General features: G+C 28.6%; 3 protein-coding genes and 1 long non-coding RNA gene across 8 annotated transcripts; 1 reads left to right on the top strand and 3 right to left on the bottom strand.

Annotated features, from left to right (window-relative positions):
* Positions 1–3,063: 3,063 nt before the first annotated feature.
* On the bottom strand, positions 3,064–9,810 carry LOC111043152 (inner centromere protein A-like). 5 transcript variants are annotated; one of them, XM_022328020.1, is made up of 11 exons: positions 9,180–9,296; positions 8,396–9,040; positions 8,185–8,339; positions 6,937–7,078; positions 6,674–6,851; positions 5,990–6,070; positions 4,452–4,890; positions 4,297–4,386; positions 3,521–3,680; positions 3,307–3,455; positions 3,064–3,219 (listed from the first exon to the last, which is right to left on the bottom strand). In XM_022328020.1, the coding sequence occupies exons 2-11, from the start codon at positions 8,982–8,984 to the stop codon at positions 3,151–3,153; spliced, it is 2,052 nt and encodes a 683-aa protein (XP_022183712.1). In that variant the 5' UTR covers positions 8,985–9,040; positions 9,180–9,296; the 3' UTR covers positions 3,064–3,150. The 5 variants fall into 5 exon arrangements, with proteins under 5 accessions (XP_022183712.1, XP_022183707.1, XP_022183706.1 ...); XM_022328015.1 differs by having other exon boundaries at positions 6,937–7,072; positions 8,396–9,810; XM_022328014.1 differs by having other exon boundaries at positions 8,396–9,810.
* A 7,342-nt stretch (positions 9,811–17,152) lies between these two features.
* Positions 17,153–20,260, bottom strand: LOC111043090 (ubiquitin-like domain-containing CTD phosphatase 1). Its single transcript, XM_022327905.1, has 5 exons — positions 19,863–20,260; positions 18,127–18,359; positions 17,922–18,068; positions 17,683–17,841; positions 17,153–17,610 (listed from the first exon to the last, which is right to left on the bottom strand). Exons 1-5 carry the CDS (start codon positions 20,077–20,079, stop codon positions 17,266–17,268), a joined length of 1,101 nt encoding a protein of 366 aa, XP_022183597.1. The 5' UTR covers positions 20,080–20,260; the 3' UTR covers positions 17,153–17,265.
* A 357-nt stretch (positions 20,261–20,617) lies between these two features.
* Positions 20,618–24,528, top strand: LOC111043089 (V-type proton ATPase subunit B). The gene is made up of 9 exons (XM_022327903.1): positions 20,618–20,816; positions 21,424–21,578; positions 21,647–21,958; positions 22,035–22,181; positions 22,775–23,105; positions 23,176–23,363; positions 23,451–23,580; positions 23,653–23,800; positions 24,136–24,528. Exons 1-8 carry the CDS (start codon positions 20,744–20,746, stop codon positions 23,790–23,792), a joined length of 1,476 nt encoding a protein of 491 aa, XP_022183595.1. The 5' UTR covers positions 20,618–20,743; the 3' UTR covers positions 23,793–23,800; positions 24,136–24,528.
* On the bottom strand, positions 24,196–25,990 carry LOC111043091. Its single transcript, XR_002605534.1, has 2 exons — positions 25,568–25,990; positions 24,196–25,439 (listed from the first exon to the last, which is right to left on the bottom strand). It is a non-coding gene; the product is annotated as an uncharacterized LOC111043091 (long non-coding RNA).
* Positions 25,991–27,212: the final 1,222 nt, after the last annotated feature.

Consider the following 27,212-nt stretch of genomic DNA (forward strand, 5'->3'; position numbering starts at 1 on the left):
ACAATTAGCATGTGGTAGGAACAATCTATGAGATCACCAATCAAATGAAAATTCCTCATGACCTTAATATCTCAACAAGTCAACAGTCAAATTATACTGGAAATTTGATCATGTTCAAAAAATGGTCGTATGGTAACATATGATGAAAATTTAAAGTATACCCTGTTTCAAAAGAAAATATACCAGATTTACGTAAGAAAACCGATTTTTCAACAATCCGGAATTCCAAGCTAAAGTACAAGAAATAAAATTGATAAAAATGTATATACAAAAACAAGAATATCAAGTAAAATGAATAAATAAAAGAATATTGTGTTCTATATGTAATAATATCAATGTCCCTATTGGCTACTTCCTACTTAATACTAACAGAAGTTATTGTTTTGGTAGAAGTTGTCTAGGATTGTTGCGGGCCTTGGATGGTCCGCATATATAACTAATATGTAACATGTAATATTATAATATTATAGCTTAGAACTCACATCTCAATGACCCACATAGCAAATGTATGTCCACAGTATGTACTTAAATGGTCCTAGCAGGATGGTCAGGACTATCCTCAGGACGATCAGAGGATACCCATAGAATGTCCAGATGTCCTTTTTTTATTTATCCTCTGGACGTCTCACACGGATGAACTAAGAGGATCCTATCAGAATGAAGTGAGGACATCTTACAAGGATGAACTGAGAACCCCCTATCAGAATGAAGTGAGGATATCCTACAAGGATGAACTGAGAAGTTGTTTTAGAAGTTGATTGTTAGCATTTACAGATTTTTTTATGATTGAAACGTCACTTTTAAGTTGAGCGATAGATTTAATTAACCATATCTGTGTTTCGTGACTGTTAAATGGTCCTGAAATAAAAAATAGTTGTTTTTGATACCTGACTATTAAAATGTAATTAGGGATATTTACCATTATCATTAATAAAATTATTTTGGGAATCGTTGACTTCTGCCACTGACTAGTAAGTCATAACACTAGTACGCGTATAAAATAAAACACAAGTATAAAATCAAGGTTTATAAAAAAAATATGTAATATCGTCGAGAAGTGAGAACTGTTAACTGCAGAGAACAGAATGTCGCAAACGGCGTGGGAAGGCCCAAGAGTGAGTGATGATGCGCGCGGTCGAGTTGGTCAATTAGCCGGCTGAGCGCTGAGCTGAGCCACACGAACCAGCGCGACCCTAGTGACGACCGTTGTACCGCCGCGTATAGAATATTAGAAAAAAAATAATTTTGTAAAATGAATTAGTGTACCAATATGGATATTTTTAGAAATATAACGATGAAAAAATTCCCTATGTTATACGATAACATCGATAACAAATAAATACTTGTTTGTGCGTACTGCACTACCGCCATATGTACCAACTAGATTAGTCTGGAATTCCATGAGATAATTCTGTCTGTTATAGTGGTATCTCCATTCTCCGTGGGAAAACTGCCCGATGCCCGTAATGTTAACTCATACAATAAATACAGTATAATATTAAATATACTAGTGGTTTGTACTTTGTACCTATATATTGATTGGTAATGTTCATATACTTCATGGTGCCTGGTGGTACTTATTAATACATCTTTCTGAGTAGGTACATGATAAAATAATTATATCTTCTGTGAGTCCTTTATTATGATGTAGATTTAAATCCTCACAAATTCCATTAAGTATTCAAATAGGATTTACCCAATATCCTACCAGTACCCTAATGGGAGGTAAGTCATTTGAGACTGTACTAAGAGCATCCTCAGAATGTCTTTTTCGAGCATACTGTTAGGATAACTTGCGGACATGATTAGGATGGTCCTAATGACGTCCCGGGAAGAATTTTGCTATGTGGGGACCTTTCACAATGTATAAAGTATTACTGAAACCACAGTCCTTATGAAATAGCGTACGAATATATTAACCTGTCCCAACATAAAAAAACTGTCAACGCAAAATAACTTATGTACTAAAACGGATTAGCATCTACCTATGTAATAAATCACTGGACAGGTACACGATTGGAAATCATGAACACTAGACGCTTTTCTAGGAATTAGCAACAACGACCGAAAACCATACCGCCACACTTACAAGCCACACCAGCCACTACATCAAAGGAACCGCCACCACTTTTAAGGGAGCCGGAGGTGCAGCCTGGGCAGATCGCAATTCGCAGATGTATCATAGCCACGGAGACCAGAGCGACTTCTCGTCACACACGCACACGCTATTATACACTCATCATAATTTCTGCTAAATAAACGTTATTCTTCAGTTCGATTTGGTACTTATTTGATTTGTCTCAAAAGCTTACGGCTTTTGTAGCCTTTGAGATTACGCACACAACAGGATATTTTAAGCGATTACACACCAAAGTCGTTTAAAACATCAACCTGAGTTATTTGGTAGTTGATACGAGTTATGGTTGATACTGTTGATAGAATATAAATGAATGTTGAGTGAAACTGTTATTTTCTATTTTAATTTATTTGAAGTTTTACTTAATTACAATAATCCAATTTTTCCAACCCACAACATTTTTTATGATTTTAAGTAATCTGAGAGTAAATACACATATAAGAAATATTATAGATTGTAATATTTTCGAGAGTGTGGCATATTAAATGTTTTCAGACAATATCTAAACAAATCGATATCTCATACTGTCAAAAATATTTTTCTCTATTATTTTTGTAATGGGTAATTTTCATCTAACATTACTCAAAAACATAAAAAAAAATGATTTTTTGAAAATGGGCTTTATCTATTGTGTGTCAAAAACCAGAGAGAAAAAAACAGTGCACCGACATAATCTTAAAGAAAATAACTCATAATGTTAGACATTAGTAATGTAAATACTAATAATTTTTTTGCCCAGCCTTGTATAGTCATATAGGGATGTATTCATTTATCTAAATACAAAATAAAATATTTGGAAGCAACTGCATAAGGCTAACTTATGACAATAATTACGTTTTTTTAATACTTTTCAATCATTTGTTCAAAACATTTTAATAAAATATGTTAACAATAAATTAATTATTAAAAAAACATAAGAACAAGAGTACATTCATAAAATAATTGTCTATTTCAAAAACAATCAATAAAAGATACAAAAGAAAATTATAATTTTTAAAAGATAATATTAATATTCACGAACTGCAAACACTTACACTGTTGGATAAATCAACTTTTCCTTTTAATGTCTTTTTTTGAAGTCTCTGCAACCAATTTTTTTTTGTTTATAATTAAAGTTTTATTACATAGGATTCAAATTGTTTTTAAATCAATGTTAAGCCAATATTTACCTTGTTAAAAATGTTAGCCATGATTTTATTTGTTTTATAATCTTCTTTTCGTTTTATTTCTATCTTTTTATTTTTTACTTCAGGACACTTGCGATATTTATTTTCAGTCTGTTTCCGCATTTCACTTTGGCTCATTACACGTTTAACAGCTTAAATCAAATGATATCATAATAATCACTATACTTCATGTTAATAAAAAGCTAATATAAATTACCTAATGGATTTGGTGGAACTTTATTTTCATTATTATTTGTTATTAGCATATTTCTTTTCAACTGTTTGCGCTCGTCTCTTAAACTTGCTAAATTAGTTAATATAGTTTTCCTTTCTTCTGCTCGACAAATATAATCAGGACGATTTTCCATCAAATATTCCTATAAGTTTAAAATTTAGTTATACCGAGTGATTATTTTATCATTGAACGCTCATTATTTCAAAAAGTATAAATGATTTTGAAATACATTATTATACATGGTTTCTAATCATTGATGAACATTTTTATAATCTTTATATATTTTTTTTAATTTAAACGTTGTTTTGTAATGATTTGAAACCCTGTAAAAAAATAGTACCAAAAATATTTATACTTTTTGAATAATGAGTGTCCTGGGTTAAATGAATCACCCTGTAGACTAGACTACTATAGTATAAAAAATGTTTTTTTATTAATATTAACTATAAAATAATTCAATTTAATACAAAAAATATAAATTAATTCATTCATTTTAATATTTTCAAAACTTATGATAGAATTTCTATAAGTAGCTTACAATTATTAAATAAAAAAGCAATACTCTTTCCAGCAAGAGAAAATTAGCAAAACAAAAATGTAAAAAACCTCGAGATCATACCCACCAGCTAGAGTCTTACAAGGGAATGCACGAAATCACTGTGTTCTCTTGCTGGAAAGGGTATAATATGTAACTATATACTATGTTTTATCACTATTAAACAAATATAAAGATTAAATAATTTAAATTTGTTGAGTACCTGTAAACTAGATTTAGGCTTAAATGGGTTTTTATTTGTTTGACATGCTACTGATATTGAATGTTTCTGCTCTTTTAATTGATTGTTAACCTAAAAAATAAAAAAATGTATCTACTAATTTATTTTAATTTGTTTTATCATTGATAAGTCCATACAAAATCTATTTCTTTTGAACATCTTGAGGTAGGCTTAAATATTATATCATAACTTATAGAATTTTGACTGCTGATTGGTTTTAATTTGCGGTCAACTGTATATGTAACACCTGACTGAGATTTAGCCTTTTTATCATTTTTCAATTTTGTCTCATTAGTTGATTCAGTTTGAGACCATGCGGTTTTAAATTTATTAGTGTTTTGATTTTGTTTTTCTTTAATGCCATGAAGAGTTTTCTCACAACATTTTTTCAAAGAGTTAGGTTCATCTACTAAAATTCCTTTCTTATAATGAATATGGTCACAAATTGTAGCTGAAGATTCGACATCAGTTTCATTAGATCTTGAAGTAACTGATACCGGTTTAGAAGAAATAGTTGAATCAGTGTAAGTTGAAGTAGTAACATCGGAACTTGAATTTGATATTGGACATTTTCTCCTGTAAAATTAAAAAGTTCATAAATATGATCTATAACAAATTAGCATAGTCTATAATTAGTGATTCTTATAACAGTAAATATTCAGAATCTCAAAAATTATATTCAATAATTTGAAGTCATTTCAAAACAGTATTTATTTTTTCTATTTTTTTATTGTTATATCTTTAAGATTATAAGCGGAGCAACGAATTTATTGGTTTTACAATGGTGTGTTTAAACACAGTTGACAGTAGAAAAAATGCTTTGATTTTCAACTTCCATATCTTTTCCAGTAGGAAAATGAATCTGGTAGATACAAATGGGAGGTCAAAATTAAAAATTCACAGCACTTTTCTTAACAATTGGAAAACCAAAAAACAATAATGGAACTCTTTTTACTCAAAATTAATTTTTTATCAAACCGGTTTTTTAATTATGCTGTAATTAAAAAACAAATAACCACAGATACTTGAAATTGTCATCAAATATTTAATCTAGAATTTTCTCTATAGGGTAAATTTGTCAAAATGTTTTGACTCTACTTGATAATTTCAACTTTTTTTAAATTGTTTTTCCATAAATAACATTTTGATGTAAGAAAAGTCAAACTTCAAAAATAGTTAATTAATTATAAGTTTTTAAGTACAAAGAATTGAAATAATTAAAGCAGTTTCTGGGGTAACTCTCCACTTTCTTCAACTAAACTTACAAAAATGTTGTTTTGTTATTCTTTATTCCTAATGTAAAAAGTAAGATGAACATCATAATTTATAAATTGAAATAACAAGAAATGGGATTTATAACTTTTCGATAAGCAATAAAATGTTGGAAACAACAGTAACACCAATATTAGATAATGGATATACATTTGTGTACAGGTCAAATTTAAAATGAATTTATCATTTATACATAAATAATCATAGTAAATTATTGTAAATTCGTACTTAATTCAAATAAACAATTATTTTTGAAAAACTATTTTTAATTTTAGATACTATTTTTCCATAAATTATAACATAGGAAATCTTTGAAGTTTACATTTAATTAATAATGATTATTAGTAGTATTTTTACTTTAAAAATAACTATAATTTAGTATATATTATGTAAATTTTCAAACCTTAACTTGGTTTTATTATTTGTTTGTTTCTGTTTATATGTATTCCAATTTTTTTTCAGTTCTTCATGGGTATTCAAAAGCCTGGTAAAAATATTTTTATAATTATTTTTAAGTTCAAACAATATTAAATAGCAATTTCAAAAACAATTAAACATACAACATAGTATTGTACATATAAAATTAAACTTATATACAAAAGAGATGATTATTATAAAGCATTGTTTTTTTTCTTAAATTAATAAATCAATATTTTTATATAATAATGTAGGTAGTAATTATTTCATTCTATCTTTATTAAATTGTTTGGAAAAAAATGAATTTATATAGACACAATAGTACAATAAAAACATGCCTTTTCCTTAAATAGGTTTGTTCTACATAAATAATTCGCATAATGTGGTAATGAATATTTATGAATACAAATAATGTTTATTGTATTTTAAATTATAATATATTTTAGATACCTAAGTATTAAATTATTCAATGTTTTTTTTTTTAAGAATATGGTAATTTATTTTATTAGTTAAGTTCCTTTCCGACAATTTATAAATTGCTTTCTTTTTAAATTTATTCAGTTAATAAAAGATAAGAAATCATCTCTTTAAAATTTGAATATAAAATAGAAAAACTGTACATTTACTTTTCCCAAAGTATTATGTTAATTTTTAAAAATTGTTTAACTACCATTGGTAGTTGTAGAAATGTAGTAAATGAAAAACAAACTTTTTCAAATTATTTAAGTGCGATATCTGACTGTTGATCCAAAGCATTTGATTTTCTCTTTCAGTTTTCATGTAATTTTTATGAAACCAAATCATTTGTTTATTAAAATCTTTATTTACATCATTGTAATTTGTTTTACCTATTAGAAAATTGTTGATTAGTTAAAATTCAATAATAAAAATATTCAAGTAAGAAATTGTTAGTTTATTTGTTATACAACTTACTATGTGTATTATTTTTTAGAATTGGTTCCAAGTCTTCATTTTTTTTTGTAGATTTAGATGTTTTTAAGTTTCCATTTTTACTTATATTTGATAAATTATCTTGAATTGTACATTGCACACTTTGATCCTTTTGTTTCTGTAACTTCATAATATTCAGGTAAAATTTAAAATGAACCAAAACTTTAATAATTTGTTGTATAACTTGGATATTACTAAATAAACTAATAAGTAATACTGTCAAATTAAGTTATTTTGAATTAAAAATAAAACTATTTCCCGAATGATACATATCTATATAACTATAGATAGGATATTATCTATATAGAAATGATTGTTGATTACAATTTATTTATCTGTAAACATTTTTATCTTTTGAAATTGCTAACCTTCAATTTAAAGAAAATGTTAACTTCTATATTTTTTAATTTTTTTTTTTTTTTATTTTATTTTAGAACCACTATTATAGTTCGACAATTATATCAGATAAATAGAATTTGTGTGTATAATTTAAAAATTAATTATTATTATGAATGTTTATTTAATTATTAAGTTATCACGAAGAATTATTTTATACTTCATAATGATGAATATAATACTATAGTTGGTATAAATTCAGTTTAGTACCTAAGCTCATTTAACAATTTTTTTTTTCAAAATGTGTATTGAAGCACTAAATCTGAAAGTATTTGAAAAAATGCTCTCTTCTTACACTGATAGTAATCATAAAAAATCATGGTACTTTGATTAAGAATTTCAAAAAACTACTTTTTGGTTTATTTTTTAAGAAATTGATTTGTTTTATATTATGAATTATGTTTAATCGTAAATATAACAAACATATTTTTCATAAATTATAGTATTCTAAATATAAGTAAATTTTCTTATTTATTAAATATTTATATAAGCATATAAGTACATATTAGGCTTAGATCACGTACTATGGATGTAGCCTTGCCCCTATAATCCTATGATTTGATGCTAAAATAACTGAAAAGCAAGAGCCTTGCCATTAATGAGCATACAATGACTGTTAGCTCAATCAGAATAACCAAACTGAGTTACGTGTATGCGCCAAAACAGTCGGGGTTCTAGGGTTCATTCATAGACCATGTAGGTAGGCATCAAAAATTAGCCTGATGGCTACATCTCTAGTACATGATCTAAGGTTTTATGTATGGTATCCTAATACTTACGGAGAGCATAAAACCATATATTACTATATAACTTAAACATCTAAATGTTACTTACATTTGTCAGGGTGCAGGGTTTTTTTATTTTACACTTTTGTAAATTAATATGCCGCCCAGAGTCCACAGAAGATTCATCATATTTGGAATCAACATCATCACCATACCTTGAAGAGGTTATTGGGGATGTAAATGTAATTGTGCTGGAATGATTATCTAAAAACTTTCATTTATAAGACAAATGTTAGGTTATTGAATAAAAATTATTTTACTTGTTGGATTGTTGACAATTGTATTAGCAGTGTTAGACGTTTGAGAAGTAAATTCTTGTCTGATGGGAGTTTGATCAGTATCTGAATGACTTTTTAATGATGAACTGTTATCTTTATCTTTCTGGACATACTTTTGTATAAAACTTTCAATAATTTCTTTAAAAATTTCTTTTCTTTGCAACTCATTTGTTAAACCATTCTGTTTCATTGCCTCAACCAACATCTTAGTGCTTTGTTTAATTTCTTTGTCTGAATACTCCTCTGGTTCATCATTTATAGTATTATAATATGAATTACCTGGTAAATACTCAAAGCTATTTACTCGATCTGAAGTATTATTTGTTGAATCGTGAAATTCTTTTGCTACCCAAGATCCAGCAGTGTCAGCACTTCCCAAGGTACTATTTGATTCTTTACTACTTCCTGACGATTTTTGTTCTTTGTTGGAGTTAATACTTAAACTCTCAAACCTTTTTTCTTGTTGATTAAAAATTAAACTGACATTTTTGTTGGTTAATTTATTAATACATTCTGTTTTTAAAGACTCTAATTTATGAACTACTGTCGACACTGAAAGTGAAGAAGCCATTGGTGATCTGCATTTTGGTAGAGTGTCACTCTTCTCAGCTGTACATTTCAATACATCTAATGAAGAAGATTTTTTCCCTCTAGATAATTCTATTTCATTCAGATTATCCAATGAATTACTTTTAGTTTTATTACGGATTCTTTGGTTATCACAACCAATTGGGGTTGAATTTGTGTTATAAACAAGGCTACTTACTGCAATTCTTTCAATTGTGCTCATATCTTGATTCTGATGTTTAGACGAAATATCGTACCCCACATCGGCTCCACTATCCCATTCAAGTGGTCTTGTTGAGCAGACACTGGAAGGAGAAGAGGCATTAAATTGTTTCGGTACTTCCAGCAGACTGTGATCGCTATCCGTGAGAGACACGTCATGTTGAGATGGTTCATAGGTGGTTGTACCATCATCGTTTATTGTGTTTACTACTATATTGTTGGTTGGAGATATTGTGACATCATTTATGGTTGCATTTTCATTGTCGAGACTGTCAATACTGCATGGTGAGACGATTACGTCTGAAATAATACTTTCAAAATCTGAAGGATCCGACATTTATAATAAGAAAAAAAACCAAATAAAATTTTTATAAAACAACAAATATTTTTAATTTCCACATGTAACGGCACTCTATACAAGCATAGACAAGTATACTAAAGTATACTGTATACACATAATTTAGTATACTATACAATAATAAATAATAATATATGCTATATTAGTAAATAAGTCACTGCTAGTAAATCATTAAATTAAAAATTTCAACCGCCTTATATTGTGCTCCCAACAGTCCAAATTTCCAACCGACTTTTCACTTGTGCATAATTTTTTAAACGGTGATAACAAAAATGATAAGCTGTGTTTACACCACATACTAAGAAGATAAGAAATAATAAATAATATTAATATTTTTTTAAAAAATGTTCCCTAATTCAAAAAACTTGAAAATTTGATTCCAGAAATCAGAATCCCCATAAGTTGTCCAAAATTTAACACCAAAAAAAGTTTATCCGGTCAAATTAATTTTTTATGAGCGTTTGACATTGGATATTTACCTCTATATTAACAAATTCTCATTGAACGATTTCCTTATTTTATTGTAATTCAAAACTATTAACAGTAGGTAAGTACTTGAAATTTTGATCAAATGTTTAATGTCAATTTTATTATTTTCACGTTCAAAATATATTGAACTGTTTTGAGTTATTTATAGACATTTAAAATATTTTTTTTTTTAAATAAAAAAGAAAATTTCGTTCGGTTGAAATGTTAGAATAAGTATTATTAAAAGTATTTAATGCGTAATGCGTATTAATATTAGTATTAAGCGTACATTATTATATTTTATACCTACAATGACATTAATTTGATTTTTTGGCTAAAAATGATCAAATCAACCTTTAACCTACTGTATAGACGTATAGTACTTATACACAGGCTTGCCATTCGTCCCAATTTGACCGGGACAGTCCCGGTGTCCTCACCGGTCATTAATTTTGTCCCGGTTAATGGAAGCTGAGCGAAAATAACTTTAATATTGTATTAATTAATACATATAAAGAATAATAAAACTGTATTGAAAAAAATATATTCAACAGAAAAATATCAAAATTAGCTTATAAGTTATAACTAGTAAAAAATTGTATTGGTTTATTCATTTTAAATAAAAATATTAATTGTTTCCATACATCCATGATCCATTATTATAATTATACCAACCATACTAAAAAAAATTAATAACATGGATGTCCCAAACAAGAGGCCGTTCCCTTCTCAGAGTCATGTCCTCCTTGCACGCCAAAACTATCACTACGGAATACGGATGCTCCTACATACTGGCCTACGCATGCTAACAGACACCCGGAAATTCTTGACTTCTTTCTGTCAAACCTGCCAAACCACCTTAAAACTCAAACAACCAACCTTAATGATCCTGCTTCAGACCACACTCCAGTTCTATTGCAAATCAATACCCAAGCCCCGAACAAGCCCAGTTTTAAACAAATAAATTGGCCCAAATTCCGCAATATCTTATCAAATAATACTAATCTAAACATAAAATTAAAAACTAAAGAAGACATTGATTTGGCAATCACTTCCCTTACTGAAAACATTTTTCTTGCAAAAAACAATTCACCTCTCCCCTACGTCAAACACGATAAGCTCCAATCATATAACACCTGAAATAAGTCAACTCATCATTGAAAAACGTCGAGCCTGCAACAAATGGCAGAACTCCGCCACTCCCACTACCCACACGATCGGCATATTTACAACACTCTTTCAAACAAACTTAAAAAACTTTCAAGAAACATAAAAATGTTCTTTACGAATCACACTTATCATCATTATCACCAAATAATGGTTCCCTTTGGAGAAAAACAAAGTCCCTACTTAGACACAAGCACGGACTAAGATATATCTAGATATAGATAGTAATAGATCTAGATATATCTTAGTCCGTGGACACAAGACAATATTCCCTCCTCTTCAACGTCAAAACTGCAACCTCGCTGTCTCTGCTCAAGATAAGGTCGAAATATTAGCTCAACATTTTTCCAACGTTTTTAAACCACACTCTATCCTCCCGGACAACTCTCATCTAGATCAAGTGAACAAATTTATCACTTCACCACTTCCTATGTTCCTACCCGCCAAACACACCACCCCAAATGAGATTTCTTCAATTATAAAATCACTCAATATCAACAAATCACCAGGCCACGATCAGATAAGTAACAAAATTGTCAAAAATTTCCCGGCCAAAACAATCATTCAACTTACCCATATTTACAATGCCACCCTTCACTATCATACTTTCCTTTAACCTGGAAGTCAGCAATTATTATTCCAATACTAAAACCCAGCAAACCTCTTGATAAAGCTGACTCATACAGGCCAATTAGTCTGTTACCAGTGCTCGGAAAAATCCTGGAAAAAATACTCGTCAAAAGACTATTCAAAATTTCTAACGAACAAAATGCGTTACCAAATTTCCAATTTGGTTTACGCCCGAAACACGCCACTTTTCACCAACTACATCATGTTGTCGATTTAATCGCCCCCTCCCTCGAAACGAAAAAATACTGTTCCGCAGTATTCCTTGAAGTCGCCCAAGCATTTGACTCGGTCTGGCACGCTGGCCTGCTTTACAAATTAAAAAAATCTATCCTGCGCCATACTATCTCTTATTTAAGTCATATATCGAAAACAGGTCATTCAGTGTTAAAATAGAATCCACCTTTTCCAACTCTTACGATATACTTGCTGGAGTACCCCAAGGAAGCGACATTGCCCCGTTTTTGTACATCATATTTACAGCTGACATTCCGACCACAGAAAACACTACTATGGGTACATATGCAGACGATACTGCCATTCTTGCCGCTAACTCCGATCCAGACATTTGCTCCCACCATCTCCAAAACCATCTCAACATGCTTTCAAAGTGGTGCAACGCATGGAAAATCAAAGTAAACGAATTAAAATCTACACATATCACCTTCACCCTCAGACCTAAGGACTGTCCTGAAGTTTCTTTCAACAATTCAGTAATCCCCGCTCAAGAGAAGCCAAATACCTCGGCCTGCTACTCGACAGGAGACTCACCTGGGGTCCCCATCTCAAAAACAAAAGGAAACAGCTTAACACCCGCCTACACGTCATCAGACCTCTCCTCAAATCAAACATGAACCTGTCCAACCGTTTACTTTTATATAAAAGTCTCCTCCAACCAATATGGTCAAACGGAATCGCCCTCTGGGGCACTGCCAAACCATCAAACCTTCGGACAATCCAAGCTTTCCAATCCTTATGTCTTCGCACGGTCGCCAAAGCACTTTGGTATGTCACAAATGCCACTTTACATCAAGACCTCAAAGTACAATCCATCAACCAAACAGCAATCACATTCTACTCAAGACTTCACCGCAAAATGCAAGGCCACTCAAACAAATTAATATCCAATCTTCACTCAAAACATCTACCCGGCAACCTCACCCACCGACTCAACAGAAATTAGTCCAGAGACCTTATCTAAAATACTAATATACTTACTTAATTAGATTTATAACTCACTAAAAGGTAGCTCAACTGTGAGCTTCCCTTCACTGCCCTATCATTTTCACCCCTCCTCCAATTTACTCATTGTACATAACTTGTATAGATTGTAAATTTTTAATAAACGCTATTTTTAAATAAAAAAAAAAAAAAACATGGATGTCCCGGTTTGGTGACCCTACTTATTCTTAATAGTTAAATAAATTACTTAAATCTCAATTATATCATAAAATATACTTGGTAATATTATTGGCTGGGAAGTGAGGAGTCGAGTGCTGACGATCGTCTTCGCTTAGAATTTTATTTTGTGTACTGTGCTTTCATATCATTGAATTAAAATTTATCACACCAATTACAATGGCTCACTAGACACTTGCTTTAGACGTTAGACCTAACCTTATAACATTAAAGCATTACCCACTTACTTGCTTTTAGATTCTGAGTGGAGCGATGACTGTATTGATTTTACAATATGTTTTTTAATTTTTTTTTGTATCTGTCAACACTGTTTGGGACAGTGAAAGTGCTTCGGTTTTCTTTAACAGCAACTTTCCTAGTAGGAAAGTGAATTTAGTTGCTACTTTGGGGGGTTAAAAAGTAAATCAAATCAAAAGCGGCAGGAAAAACAAACAAAAAATTAAGGAAATGCGGGGATTTTACGGAAACCCGGTTTCGAGACAAAATCGATATTGGTTTTTGATGTAACTCCAAAAAAATATTGTAGATACATTTTATTTTCACCGAATATTTTAATCAGTGTTTTCTATAAACCATCAATTTTCTCAAATATTTTGACTCTTGTGAAACTATTTATAGGCATATGAAAATTTTCGCTTGGTCAAAAAACTTGAAAATGAAATACAAGGTTTCTCGTAAGTTGTTGTTAGTGAAATTAAAAATTTGAGCTCAATTCCCTAATGATTTTTTATGAGCGTTTGAATTTAGAATTTTAACAAAATTCGTAAAAATCACGAAATTTTGCAAAATATTTCGAGTTAGAAACTCTTCAAATTTTTTATTGTTAAATCTAAGATTTTAAAATTGAACACAAGATTCCTTGTAAGTTTTCTACCTTTATCGAAAAAAATACTACCGGAAAGTTAAATTCAGTTTTATGAGCGTTTGAAGTTGAAATTTTTATAACATTAGATATTCATTCTATTTCTCATTTAGCGATTTTCTTATTTTGCTGTAATTCAAAAACAAATAGCTGTTGACACTTTACATCATATGTTTTCATCAATTCATATACTTGATAAAGTTTTCAAAATATTTTGAATCGTTTTGAGCTGTTTACGGACATTTTCAGTTTTCAATTTTTTTTAGATTTTTATCTACAATTGTTAATAAAATAAACGAATATAAAATTATAATTATATCCAGTAGGTATTGACAAAATTGTAAAAATTCAATACCTCGATAGTTCATAATATGACGAAATAGTACATTAAAGTGCATACTCCATAATGTTTTATAACAAAAAATAATAAAAAGCCAATGGGGGAGGATTTGGCCTTGTCTACGTCACTGTGTTTAAAAAAAATTAGGTTTTTTCTTGATTTTATCATGTAATTATTAAAAATGTTTGGTTAGTGCTATAAAAATAAATGGTAACCCAAAATCACAGAAAAAATTATTCCCTATACGTCGTCAAATTTGTCTATGAATCCAGAGGGATAGGTACTATTATAAATAATATAATATATATTAATATACATTTCAAAGGATCTAGGAAAATAAGTTTAACAGACAGAACTTATCGTTTTAGACTTCTTTAATATGAAAAGGCAATTATTTCCATATTATATTATTATTATTTTTTATTTAGGTTTAGAACACATATTTATTTGGTACCTGGACGTTTCCCCCCCGACTCAATATACCTTTTTTTTACACATAATAATAGGTTTGAAAATAGGTTCTTTGGATTTACCCGAAATATACGATCATCATAATATAATATCGCCATTTTATGAATAATAACTTTTTTTGATATAGGTTGTGGTTGTGTTTTAGGTATGGAAGTTTTATATGAAAACTTTCATAACCAAGATGCTGATCAAATTCTTACGTACTTTGATACAACTTATGTTAACGGTCGTTATAGAAATAAAAAAAAGGAGAACTAAAGTATATTCTCACCAGAACACCTCCGTTATTTCCATCTTCCATATGGAACGTGTTTGAGTTGACTAAAGCTGGTATAGGTAGAACAAACAATACTTCGGAAGGGTGGAATAATAAATTTAAAACACTAGTGCGAATTTATCATCCAAATATTTGGCTTTTTATTGAAGCTCTACAGATGAGCTATTCAAGTGCATCAATCAAAATTTTAAATTATAGAGTAGGAGCTTTTCGTAATAATTTAGGTAAAGATGATAGGTTAAAAAAGTTATGTGAAAGTTTTTCAAATGATGATATTTAAAATTTTTTAATGTCATCAGTATTTATCTTACCAAAATAAAAAAATAAAAATATACATTTATACAATTATATTTATTATATTATTATATTCATAATATTTATACATTAATTTAATCATTTGCACATTTATTTATTTGCATTGTTTATTATTGTTTAATATTTATCTTTTTTTGTCCGGCGGGGAAATTATCCCGTCCGAGGGAGGGGGGACGTCATTGCATCCGTTAACCCAGTTAACATTTCAGTTTTATAAAATGTCTACAATACATCTAATTGATGTATTTGGATAGATTCTATAGATTAAAATAGATGTATAATGTATAAATATATGTTTATAATACGTTTAAGTAAAGTAAAGTCAACTTTACTATACTATAGTTAACTATACTGAGTAAATTATAGTTTATTCATTTATATAAAAAGCAGTAAAAGCATGAAAAAATCTTTAAAATTTAAAATTCAAATTTTTAGATTTGAATACTTTTTAAGTATCTTAAAAATCCTAAAATACACTAAAAAATCGTGTAAGTGGGACCCACTCTGCTGTACATTAGATATCTAGAGAGTCACTGTAATGGACTTTGAATTCAATGATATAATCATTTGGTAAATAAAAAAAAGTCCCCCATAGCAGTATATGTAAAACAATATTTCCACTATACTTGTTATTTTATTTATTGGTTGACAAATCTGATCTGTAGATAGTACATGGCAATTAATTGACATAATTTGTAGTTTGACAGTTACGCACAGTTACCTGTATATATACTTGCCTATTATACGTATCCAGTTTCTATTAGTTTTGAGTTGTACGCGAGTGTAGTTTAAGTGTTTAACTGTAGAACTTCTCTTATTTTAATGAAGACAAATTTGGTGTTAGGACAACACAGTATCGGATACTAGTGGCTAAGGTTAGGTGACATAAAACAAAAAAGGTAGAGAACCACTGGTGTAGAGAATTATGAAATAATAATTTATTGTTGCGGAATACCTTACTAAAGATCAATTGATTGTAATCACTTGTGGTCTTGAAACATAATTCATTAATTTCTTTAGTTTAATGAAGCCTGTTGCTTATAAAAAAAAACCATGCGTAAAAGAATTGGTCACACATCTTTCAAAAATAAACAATCACTCAAATTGAATATTTGGTGACATAAATACCAAAAAATGAGAAGGATGCTGTGTTTAGTAAATGAAATCTATTAACTAGATTTTTTTACACCTGATATCATATATGCATCTAAATTGGATGGTATAAATTATACAGAAAATTTCGAATTTATCTTTCACAAAATAATAAAAAGTTGTAGTATATTGAATGTACCAAAGTAATGGTACTACACTAATGAAAATAAATAGTCAATCCTTGTATATTTTTTGTTTTTTTAATACTTTTATTTTTGAAAATTTATTTATACAATAATTATACACCAGTAATTTATATTTTGGACGATAATAAGGATTTAAGAGTAAAAACATTAAGTTATAAGTCTAAGAAAGTAAAATAGTAATAAATCATACAAAAAGGTATTTTCTTTCGTCAATTTTAAATTTTTGGCTTTAACCAAATAAGTTTGACATCAAACAAAATAAACTATTATAAAAATATTTATAATAACATTATAATATGAAGGTGAAAATTCAATGACCATTCCAAACTTTTGAGGCATAGCAAAATATATTAGCCAAATTAAATTTATTATATTAAATTATCATAAAAAAAAATTAGCTGTACAATAAATTTTCTTATTTAGATCAAAATATATATAAATACACATTATCATTTGATACATCACAATTTTGGTTGAGAATCAGGCGGTTTAGGTTCATTGTTGTCAGTTCTATCTCTTTTATGTCGTTTTTCTTTTTTGTATTGTGCTTTCTTAATGAATTTTTCCCAATTTCTATGATTAAGTTTAGTAAAATCATCAATTTTGGCAATTTCATATAAATACACAGACAAATGCAATAATTCTTTGTCCATTTCCCAATTTAGATGGGCCTCTCTAAATGGACGAATTTTCAGACCATTTTTTGGATTCATCAAAAAATTTCGACGAATATCGTCAAACATAATTGTATTATGTTTATTATAGTTTTCTGGAAACTTACCCCATATTACACCTAATGGTTTGACCTTTGATAATATAAAAATACACAAGTTAAAAAAATAGTTATTTTAAATTACATAAATTATATTTTAACTTACAGAAACCACTCCATATTTAGGAGTATGAACAGTAATCATTGCAGCATTATCTAAGTAGAACATTATTTTGTACGCAACATTATTAGCTACATTTAAAACAGCCATTTTACGTTCTATCCAACGCATATCAGTTGCTGACCAGATTACAATATCATATTGCTACACAAATCAAGTTGTTTTTTAGTACCAAATAATTGTATTATAAGGAATAAATAAACAGTAAAAACAATAAAACTTACTTCGTAGGCAGATTCTAAAAAATCATGTAAATATGGTCTCATAAGTTCTAATCCACTTTCTGCTGCTGATCTGTGATCGAACAGAGTATAATCAATATCAAGTACCAACAGTTTTTTGCCAGGTCTAGGATCATTGAGCATTTTAATCTATTAAAAAACAAAAATGATGTTTATAAAATACTTGATTAAAAATAATTAATTTTACCTCATAATTATCAACCCTATTTTGAACTTTAGCTAAATGTATTTCCATTTTATCAACACGTTCTTCATCAAACTCTTCTGAATCATAGCTTTTACATTTTCTGCCTTTTTCTCTTTTAGGAGGAACCACACTAGCTTCTGCAATGTCTTCTTCTTTTGAACCAACCATCATAATTTTGGTTCCAGATTTAATATTTATTGCACTCAACAAACATTCGTCTGGAGCCATTTTACCTGAAACAAAATTATAACTTTATTACTTACAACACAATTAATAAAATAACTGTAAGCATATATAATTAATAAAATATTATATCCCTTTTACAACTGACATTCATTATTAATAAAACAAGATTTGTTGATATTCATACAAGTGAAAGTACATGGTCTTGTATTACTTTTAATGTCCGCCAGCAATCAGAGTAAATTGTCGTCATTTACTCTATTTTTGATGTATTTTGGACATCAAAGCAGTACAAGACCGATCAGAAACTTCTACTAAAAATGTCTCATTTGTTTCACGATTGTAACAACATTAGAAAATATAGTATATAAGTGGGACACGGCTTGGTATAATTGGTATAATCCATATGTGGCGTATGGTAGTCATGATAACCCATAAGTATTATAACTTTTTCTTGAACATTTCTTAATTCCTGAAATATTCTCATATACAAAATAACTTTTTCTTGTAAACTCTGTGTTCAATGCATTTCCTACATTTTTACACTTGTTAAACTGCATGATGTGTAATGATCTGTAAAAACCTACAAGTCTGGACCTTAGTTGTATAATTAAGTAGGTATACATGAAACAGTAAAATTTACAAATAAAATAGGACACATATCCAATAGTGATACATTTTTATATTCAATAAGACTAGAACTGAGTAGTTTCACGACTACTATTTAAAGGATGGTTCATTGACAAATTAGTTAGAATTAAGAGATTGGTAAAAAGTCTATAGATTGGGTGTTACCACTTTTGACTTGTATAGATATTTTCCTAGAACTTTCGCCACATTGTCTATAATACCTTGGATAAATTTATTGAATAATCATTTTTTTCGCTCCGGGGAGGATAACTTTAAGATAATAGCAACAGGTGATAATCAGTTAATAGTGGTTTGGGTGAGATATTATTCTTAAGACAAACCCTACTGAATGTAAATGTTACAATTTAATACTTTTTTTCATTTAAAATCTGATTAAATAATTCATTACTAAGCATTCTGTGATTTAAGAGAGGAGGAAAATAAATATTTCTAAGAACAGGCCACATTTCTTTAAAAATTCAAGTAAAATACAAAATATTAATAAATTATATTATTATACCTGCATGAGAATTGATAACAAGTGCACATACTTAAAGAAAAACTATAAATTTTGAACTAATTTCTAATTCCTCTGAACTAAATTTGTTTTTCTAAGTAGTCTATAAACTGCACAAGAAAAAAAATCAAGTACCTAAGATTAAAATGTTATAAAAAACACTACCTACCTAATAAAAAACAATATTAATAAAAAAAAATGTAGGTAGAGTACTTAGTAAAACATCATTATAAGAATAACAAGAAATTGTCCATTATTTTAACTATTATCAATTACAATTAATGCAGATACTCTCAACTACCAAATATGTTTACCAATGTATACGACAGTAATATATTGTAAATTTGAATTAATGAAGAAAAAAAAATACTAAGGAATTACACAAAAAAAAGATAAATATATTTACCTGAAATTCTTAAGTTGGTAAGTTTTTGTCTTTCTGGCCGCACGCCAGTACATTTAAATATTTCTTCTTTCAACGTTTTCACATCACTGTTTGTATTCAAATTTTTTACATCGTAATCGTTACCATTCCATTTTATTACAATGTCCAACGAACTGGTCGTAGATTGCTCTTCACATTCCATATTTTTAGTTAGGGTGTCCAGCGATGGGGCGAGCATTTGAAAATTGTATTCCACGAGATTTCTTCCAGAGAACGAATTTTGAGATTTCAAATCATTTTGTTCGAATAAACCTCCGGTCGAATAGGTGCCTATGATGAATACAAAACATTAACAAAATTGTACAAGCACAACACAACGCAAATACACAATAAATCTGAATATTGTTATTGTGATTTGTGATAACTTTATTACAATATTCATGCCAAATGCAGCTGCTGCAGGTAAGTACACAAGATAGTGTACAGTGTAGGCATTAGTGGTATTTAAAAATTCGAGGGGAAAAAATGTCTATTTAACAAATACGTCAAAAGTTGTCCTAACATTATAATATTAAAATAAAATAAACAATAATAATTCTTATTTATATTTTATAGGTTTAAAATCAATGGAATGGGCGACTCAAAAATAAAACATTTCCACATAAACGTTTAATATTTTAGGTTGTGTCCACTGTACGTCTGTACAATTATTTTGATAAAGGCCTTGTACACTTATTAATATATTAAACAGCTGACTTTATTATGGGCGAAAATCTCATGTTGCAGCATTCGACAGACGGCAATCGACATCAACGATCTAGAGCCTAGAAGCGAACTTGGTTCTTGATTGCTTTCTCTAGTTTTTCCAAAATTTTGGATTGAAACTGGTGACATTTGGTACGATGAACTCCCAACAAGCTCATAAGGAACATGTGTTGGCTGTGTCGAGAGATTTTATTTCTCAGCCGAGGCTTAGTAAGTATAAACTACATATAATATGACCGATCAAATTAGGGCGTGTCTGTGCCAACAATTGAAAAGCTATACTAAAATAAAATAATACAATCGTATCTTACTTAAATCTCAATTAAACGTTCAAATCAACCCTGAAGAAATCAGAGCAGTACCTGTAAAATATTAATTGTTAATGCTACATTTTTATAATGATCAATAATGTGTGTTGTAACATTGTAAGTGAATCGTCAATTTATCAATTTCACATCTTCATTAACTAATTAGTTTCTGTGATTTTCTTTACACTGGATTTCCAAACATTAATATACTGTACAATCTTAACCTGAGAAAATATTATTTCTTGTGATCAAATTTATTGACAGTCTATAATATTTGTGTTATAATTTATTATAAACTTATGTCATGAACTTAGTATAGTCTTTTTTTAAAGTAAATTAACATCTGCTTATTGTTAAAATTAAAATTTTGTTTTATAATCTGTCATTTAAAAAAACGTTGTAGTTTTTTTTAAGATAATAGACAATTCAATGTAATAGGTAGCTAATTTTAGTGGGCGTGGTTATTTATAATACTCACTTTTTCAACTTAAAATAATAAATTTCTCTAGCATATAAAACAGTTTCTGGTGTAAATGGACCTTTGGTGATCTTGGATGATGTTAAATTTCCTAAGTATGCTGAAATAGTTCAATTGAGATTACACGATGGAACACTTCGATCTGGAAAAGTGCTGGAAGTGTCTGGTTCTAAAGCTGTGGTTCAGGTATATATAATATTTACTTGAAAATATTCAGTCTAGAGCATATTGACTTCTATAACTTATGATTTTAGGTATTTGAAGGTACATCCGGTATTGATGCTAAGCATACCCTTTGTGAGTTTACTGGAGATATTTTGCGAACACCAGTGTCTGAAGACATGTTGGGCCGCGTTTTCAATGGCAGTGGAAAGCCGATAGATAAAGGACCTCCTATTTTGGCTGAAGATTATTTGGATATTGAAGGCCAACCTATTAATCCATACTCCAGAACATATCCTCAAGAAATGATTCAAACTGGTATTTCAGCTATTGATATCATGAACTCTATTGCTCGTGGACAAAAAATTCCAATATTTTCAGCTGCAGGTTTACCACATAATGAGGTATATATATTTAATTGACTTCTTATTATTTGAATAAGATATTGCTAGGTATTTATCCTTTTGATGTACTACTTAGATTGCTGCTCAAATTTGTAGACAAGCTGGTCTCGTTAAAAAACCTGGTAAATCAGTTCTTGACGATCATGAAGACAATTTTGCTATAGTATTTGCTGCTATGGGTGTTAATATGGAAACAGCCAGATTCTTTAAACAAGATTTTGAGGTAAATAAGTATTAAAATTAAATATTAAAAATTGTTATGATTAATAATAGTGTTGGGACAAACATTCTTATTAATAATAACTATTTCTTAAAATTCTAATACATAGCTTCTGGGTTATTAAAATATTTATACTTAAATAAACCTTAAATATAAATTTACAAAAATATGTACTGTATGTAATATTAGATGTAGTATTTATTGTATTTGTTTATATTCTTGATTAATTCACTTAATTAAAATAATACTCACAATTCTTACTTTCAATAAAAAAAGTGAGTAGCCACCCAGAGAGCGTCAAAATGTATTTAGGCCTTGTTTTAAGTATTTGTCCCCTTAACTTAAATTATAAATTCAGTATTTTTGCTGTATTGCTTTTTATATTCAATTTATTTTTTAAGATTTTAAAAAAATTGTCCTATAAGTCTAGTTGGTAAGTAATTGTTAAATATTGATTGATATAAATAAAACTCTTAATGTAGGGCCCAGCCTTAATTATTTTATCTCTTAGAAACTTAAAACTTAATTATCTATTCATCAACGTATCTTACAATTTAAAAATATTTAATCAATATATATTTATATTTTTTTTCTAGGAAAATGGTTCAATGGAGAATGTTTGTTTGTTCTTGAATTTAGCTAATGATCCTACTATTGAGCGTATCATTACACCACGTCTTGCTTTAACTGCTGCTGAATTTTTAGCTTACCAATGTGAAAAGCATGTCTTAGTTATTTTAACTGACATGAGTTCATATGCTGAAGCTTTAAGAGAAGTTTCTGCTGCTCGTGAAGAAGTACCTGGGCGTCGTGGTTTCCCTGGTTACATGTACACCGATTTAGCTACAATTTATGAACGTGCTGGGCGTGTAGAAGGAAGAAATGGTTCTATCACACAAATACCTATTTTAACTATGCCTAACGATGGTAACATAACAATTCATGACATTTTTTTTTAATTAAAACTCATAATGTATGTTTTAAAAATTGTTATTAGATATTACTCATCCAATTCCTGATTTAACGGGTTACATTACTGAAGGTCAAATATATGTTGATCGGCAATTGCATAATCGTCAAATCTATCCACCAATAAATGTATTGCCATCCCTTAGTAGGTTGATGAAATCTGCTATTGGTGAAGGAATGACTCGCAAAGATCATTCTGATGTGTCAAATCAGTTGGTAAGTTCTATAGTACTGAATTAGTAGATACATTAGTATTTAATTAGTTTATTAGTTATTAATTTACAACATACATTAATTTTTTAGTATGCTTGTTATGCAATTGGTAAAGATGTACAAGCAATGAAAGCTGTGGTAGGAGAAGAGGCATTAACACCAGATGATCTTCTATACCTTGAATTTTTAACTAAATTTGAAAAAAATTTCATCACACAAGGTAAAAATTTGAACTATGATAAACTTTATTAAAAATTATGATAATAATATACCATTTTTTTATTTTAATCAGGAAATTATGAAAATCGTACAGTATTTGAATCTTTGGACATAGGATGGCAGTTATTACGTATCTTCCCTAAGGAAATGTTAAAACGAGTTCCAGCTGCTACGTTAGCTGAGTTTTACCCAAGGGATTCCCGTCCTAAATAAACGGCTATGTAAGTAAAAAATATTCATGCATTTTTTAAAAAAATTTCTTCTAATTACTAATAATTAATTAATATATTGTTGGCCTGATTTGTAAAGTAATTAACTCTAAAATATTAACATTTTCAAGAGCAACAATAATGTATTATACATTTTATTAACAAGGTGTATAAATATATATATGTATATTATTCTTAAAAATTACAATAATTATGTGACTGAATAAAACTATCATTTTATTACTTAAAAAAAATGTCATTTTAAAGATTTAGCGCCAACAATATATTATAGTCACCTGTGATATGGTCATTTAATTAATGTTTACATAAATTACAATATGTTGCAGATGAATATTTTAACCGTAGATTATCCAAAATCTTCTATGTTCATTCTTCATTGGTTCACCTTGTACATTCCATTATGAATACAAAAAAATAATTACTGTATGTTTTTAATATGGTAAACAAATGTAGAAAATAGTCTTTAAATTCCCATTAAATTAAAGTCATGAAAACATTTTAATAAGTAGTAATAGTATTTATTATTTTATTATTTTATTATAAACATTATTGATAGCTTTAATGTTATTGTCATATTTCAAAATGGGAATCCAAGTATATTAGATTGACAGCATAATAATTTGTAATAGAATGATGTTAATTTCGTTGAGGTGTTTTACCTTTTTATTTTCGTTGTTGTGAAATTATTATATTCTATTGATTAAAATTGGTTTAAAAAATATTTGTTGTTATTGGTGATTAATACTCAATTTATTTCAGTGGTGATTGGAATGATAGACTTCATGAATCTCCACTCAAAATGATGATGCTTTAAAACCATTGTTTTTATTTAATCCTAATTTTAAAATTTGACATTGGTTGTAGTTTAAATTGAAACTATCTTAATTTTTTTTCTAATTTTTAAATTCCAACTTAAATATGTAAAATATTAAATAGTGTTTAAATAAGATATGGTTAATCATGCTGATGATTTAAGAGTATTGTAAGCAGTTTATTAAAATTTATATTCTTCACCTTTTCTGTACATTGAATGTAGGATAAAGTGGTTGCCCATCAGCCTTTATTAAGTACCTAGCACTTACATTATAAACTAGTAGACAAATTATTAATCAAATCAACAGAACAGCTGGTTCCAAACCGAAAATTGTTGTTACGAAAATAGTGACTTAATCTTTTCCTAAGAACTAAAAAATCTTTGCATCTTTGGTGTAAATTAACATAATATGTGTTGTAACTAAAAATGATACCCTACCCACATAAATAAAATTGGGATTATCAATTATATACGGAATATATCTGTTAACTCATTTTCAAACTAATATCAAATCCGTAGACCTTAGCAGCTGACAAAAGTTAAGGTACGTTTAGTTGTTTGATTTAAAAATGTATGTACACAACTACACAAGACTAAATTATCCATCTTTAATGTATTTGCAAATATGGAAAATGATAGTGACTTTATAAAAACAAATTAATTAAAGTGCAATGATGATTAACTATCAATGATTACATATAAGATTTGTGCCAAAATTGATTAAGTTTTGTTAAAAAAATTAATGATTTTTTTTGAGGTTGAAGATTTTGTCACTACCAAAGATTATCTTCCAACAAACTCGTAGGCACTGCGGCACTGGAAAATTATAATGATGAAATAAAAAATAAATCATGTACTCCTGCATGGATAATAAATTTAAATGTGTAGGTTTTTAATTTAATAACAAATAACTATTTTTAACTTATTCATATCATTTGACTCACAATTTGTTCCTATTGAAGGGTTAATTGATTAATAAAATTCTTAAATGTCCTCAGTTTTTGAAGCCACTAAAAAATGTTCCAATTACTGTGAGTATTGTTATCTGGATTGGATGAACAAATTATCTTTAAAAAAATTAAAACAGCTGGAAAACATAATGAGTACAAAATGTAAACATTTGTACTGCTTTAAAATGATTTTTCTTGTGACTAAAATAAAAGGTACTAGGAATTTTCATTATTGACCACTCAAAATTACCTACCAGATTCAATCTGCTACCAGAAGCCACCACCAAAGTTGAAAATCAAATCATTTTTTTCTACTACTTTTCATATTTACAGACAAATACATATAAAAAAAAACACATCATTGTAAACTCAACATATTTCTCGCAATGCTCAGAATCATAAAAATAAAAATAAAATAGTTGCTACCTAAATATTACAATTAACATTTATTTAAGTTATAGGTATGATAAAAATATTTTCTTACAAAAACTATGAAATAATAAAACAATTGAACATTATATAAGTTACTTAAATAATTTAAAAGCAATAATATCATAACATTTACTTATACTTTATAGTATTTAATAATACTAGGCCGACGAACGGTCCTCGGCTCTTTGCTTAGAGGTCAGAATCGTTTTTCATGTAATATATTTATTTCATACAATTTTAAGATTCAAATTTAACCCAGCCATTAGTGATGCCCTCGACACGTACAGCACAGCAGAATTGCTTCCATTGTCCACCTTTTTTTATATTAATATTTTAAAGCCAAATAAAAATTGTATTAAAAATTGAATAATCTCATAGATCCATGACCCTTGAGATTTAAACAACTAAAATAGAAAAGTCAATAGGAAATGTAATTACTGGGTAGCTTCTTCCAACAACTTATTCATGTCACTGTAAATTAGCCCATATTCTTATTACTCCTCAGGGTACAGATTGTATATTTTTTATAATAAATAAAAAAAATATATATACTATTTTAATAAATATATTATATTTAGGTTAGTTTTCCAAGGTCTTTATAATTTTTTTTCAAATATGAACCCCTTAAAAGGGGAGCTTTGATATGCACTGTTTAAGGCCGACAATGCTTGACTATAGTTGAAGTTATCAAATTGATAAGGGAATGAAATTATTAGAAAAATAAAAAAATTTTTGATTTTATAAAACCAAAATCACTATAGGTACTTGAATACTTCCATAATTTCTTGGTTGACAATATTTAATGTGTTTATATTTATAAATAAGGTATAAGAGGGGGACCAAAATATAATGTGGGAAGTGCAGAGCATATTTTAAGTAATTAGGTACTACCAATCCTTCAGTCTCAACTGTTTTTTTTAGCTTTATCCACTTAACTGAAACTGTGAATTCTGATATAAAATTTCAACATTACCGATTTTGTCGATATAATATAAACCTTAGTAAAATAAGTAGAAGAGAGGACATAGCCATGTATTAATGTACTACCACTCCTACAATTAACATTATAGTTGTATACATTTAATATAAAAAAATATTAATTTTACCAATGCAACCGTCGAGACACGACGAGTTCTACTATTTATTAGGACTTTTTAGGAGTACTTAGGACACACAAATACAAATTACGAAAACAGTACACCTCGGA

The sequence above is a fragment of the Myzus persicae genome, unplaced genomic scaffold, assembly GCF_001856785.1.
Source record: "Myzus persicae strain clone G006 unplaced genomic scaffold, MPER_G0061.0, whole genome shotgun sequence".
In the NCBI taxonomy this organism is placed as follows: domain Eukaryota; kingdom Metazoa; phylum Arthropoda; class Insecta; order Hemiptera; family Aphididae; genus Myzus; species Myzus persicae.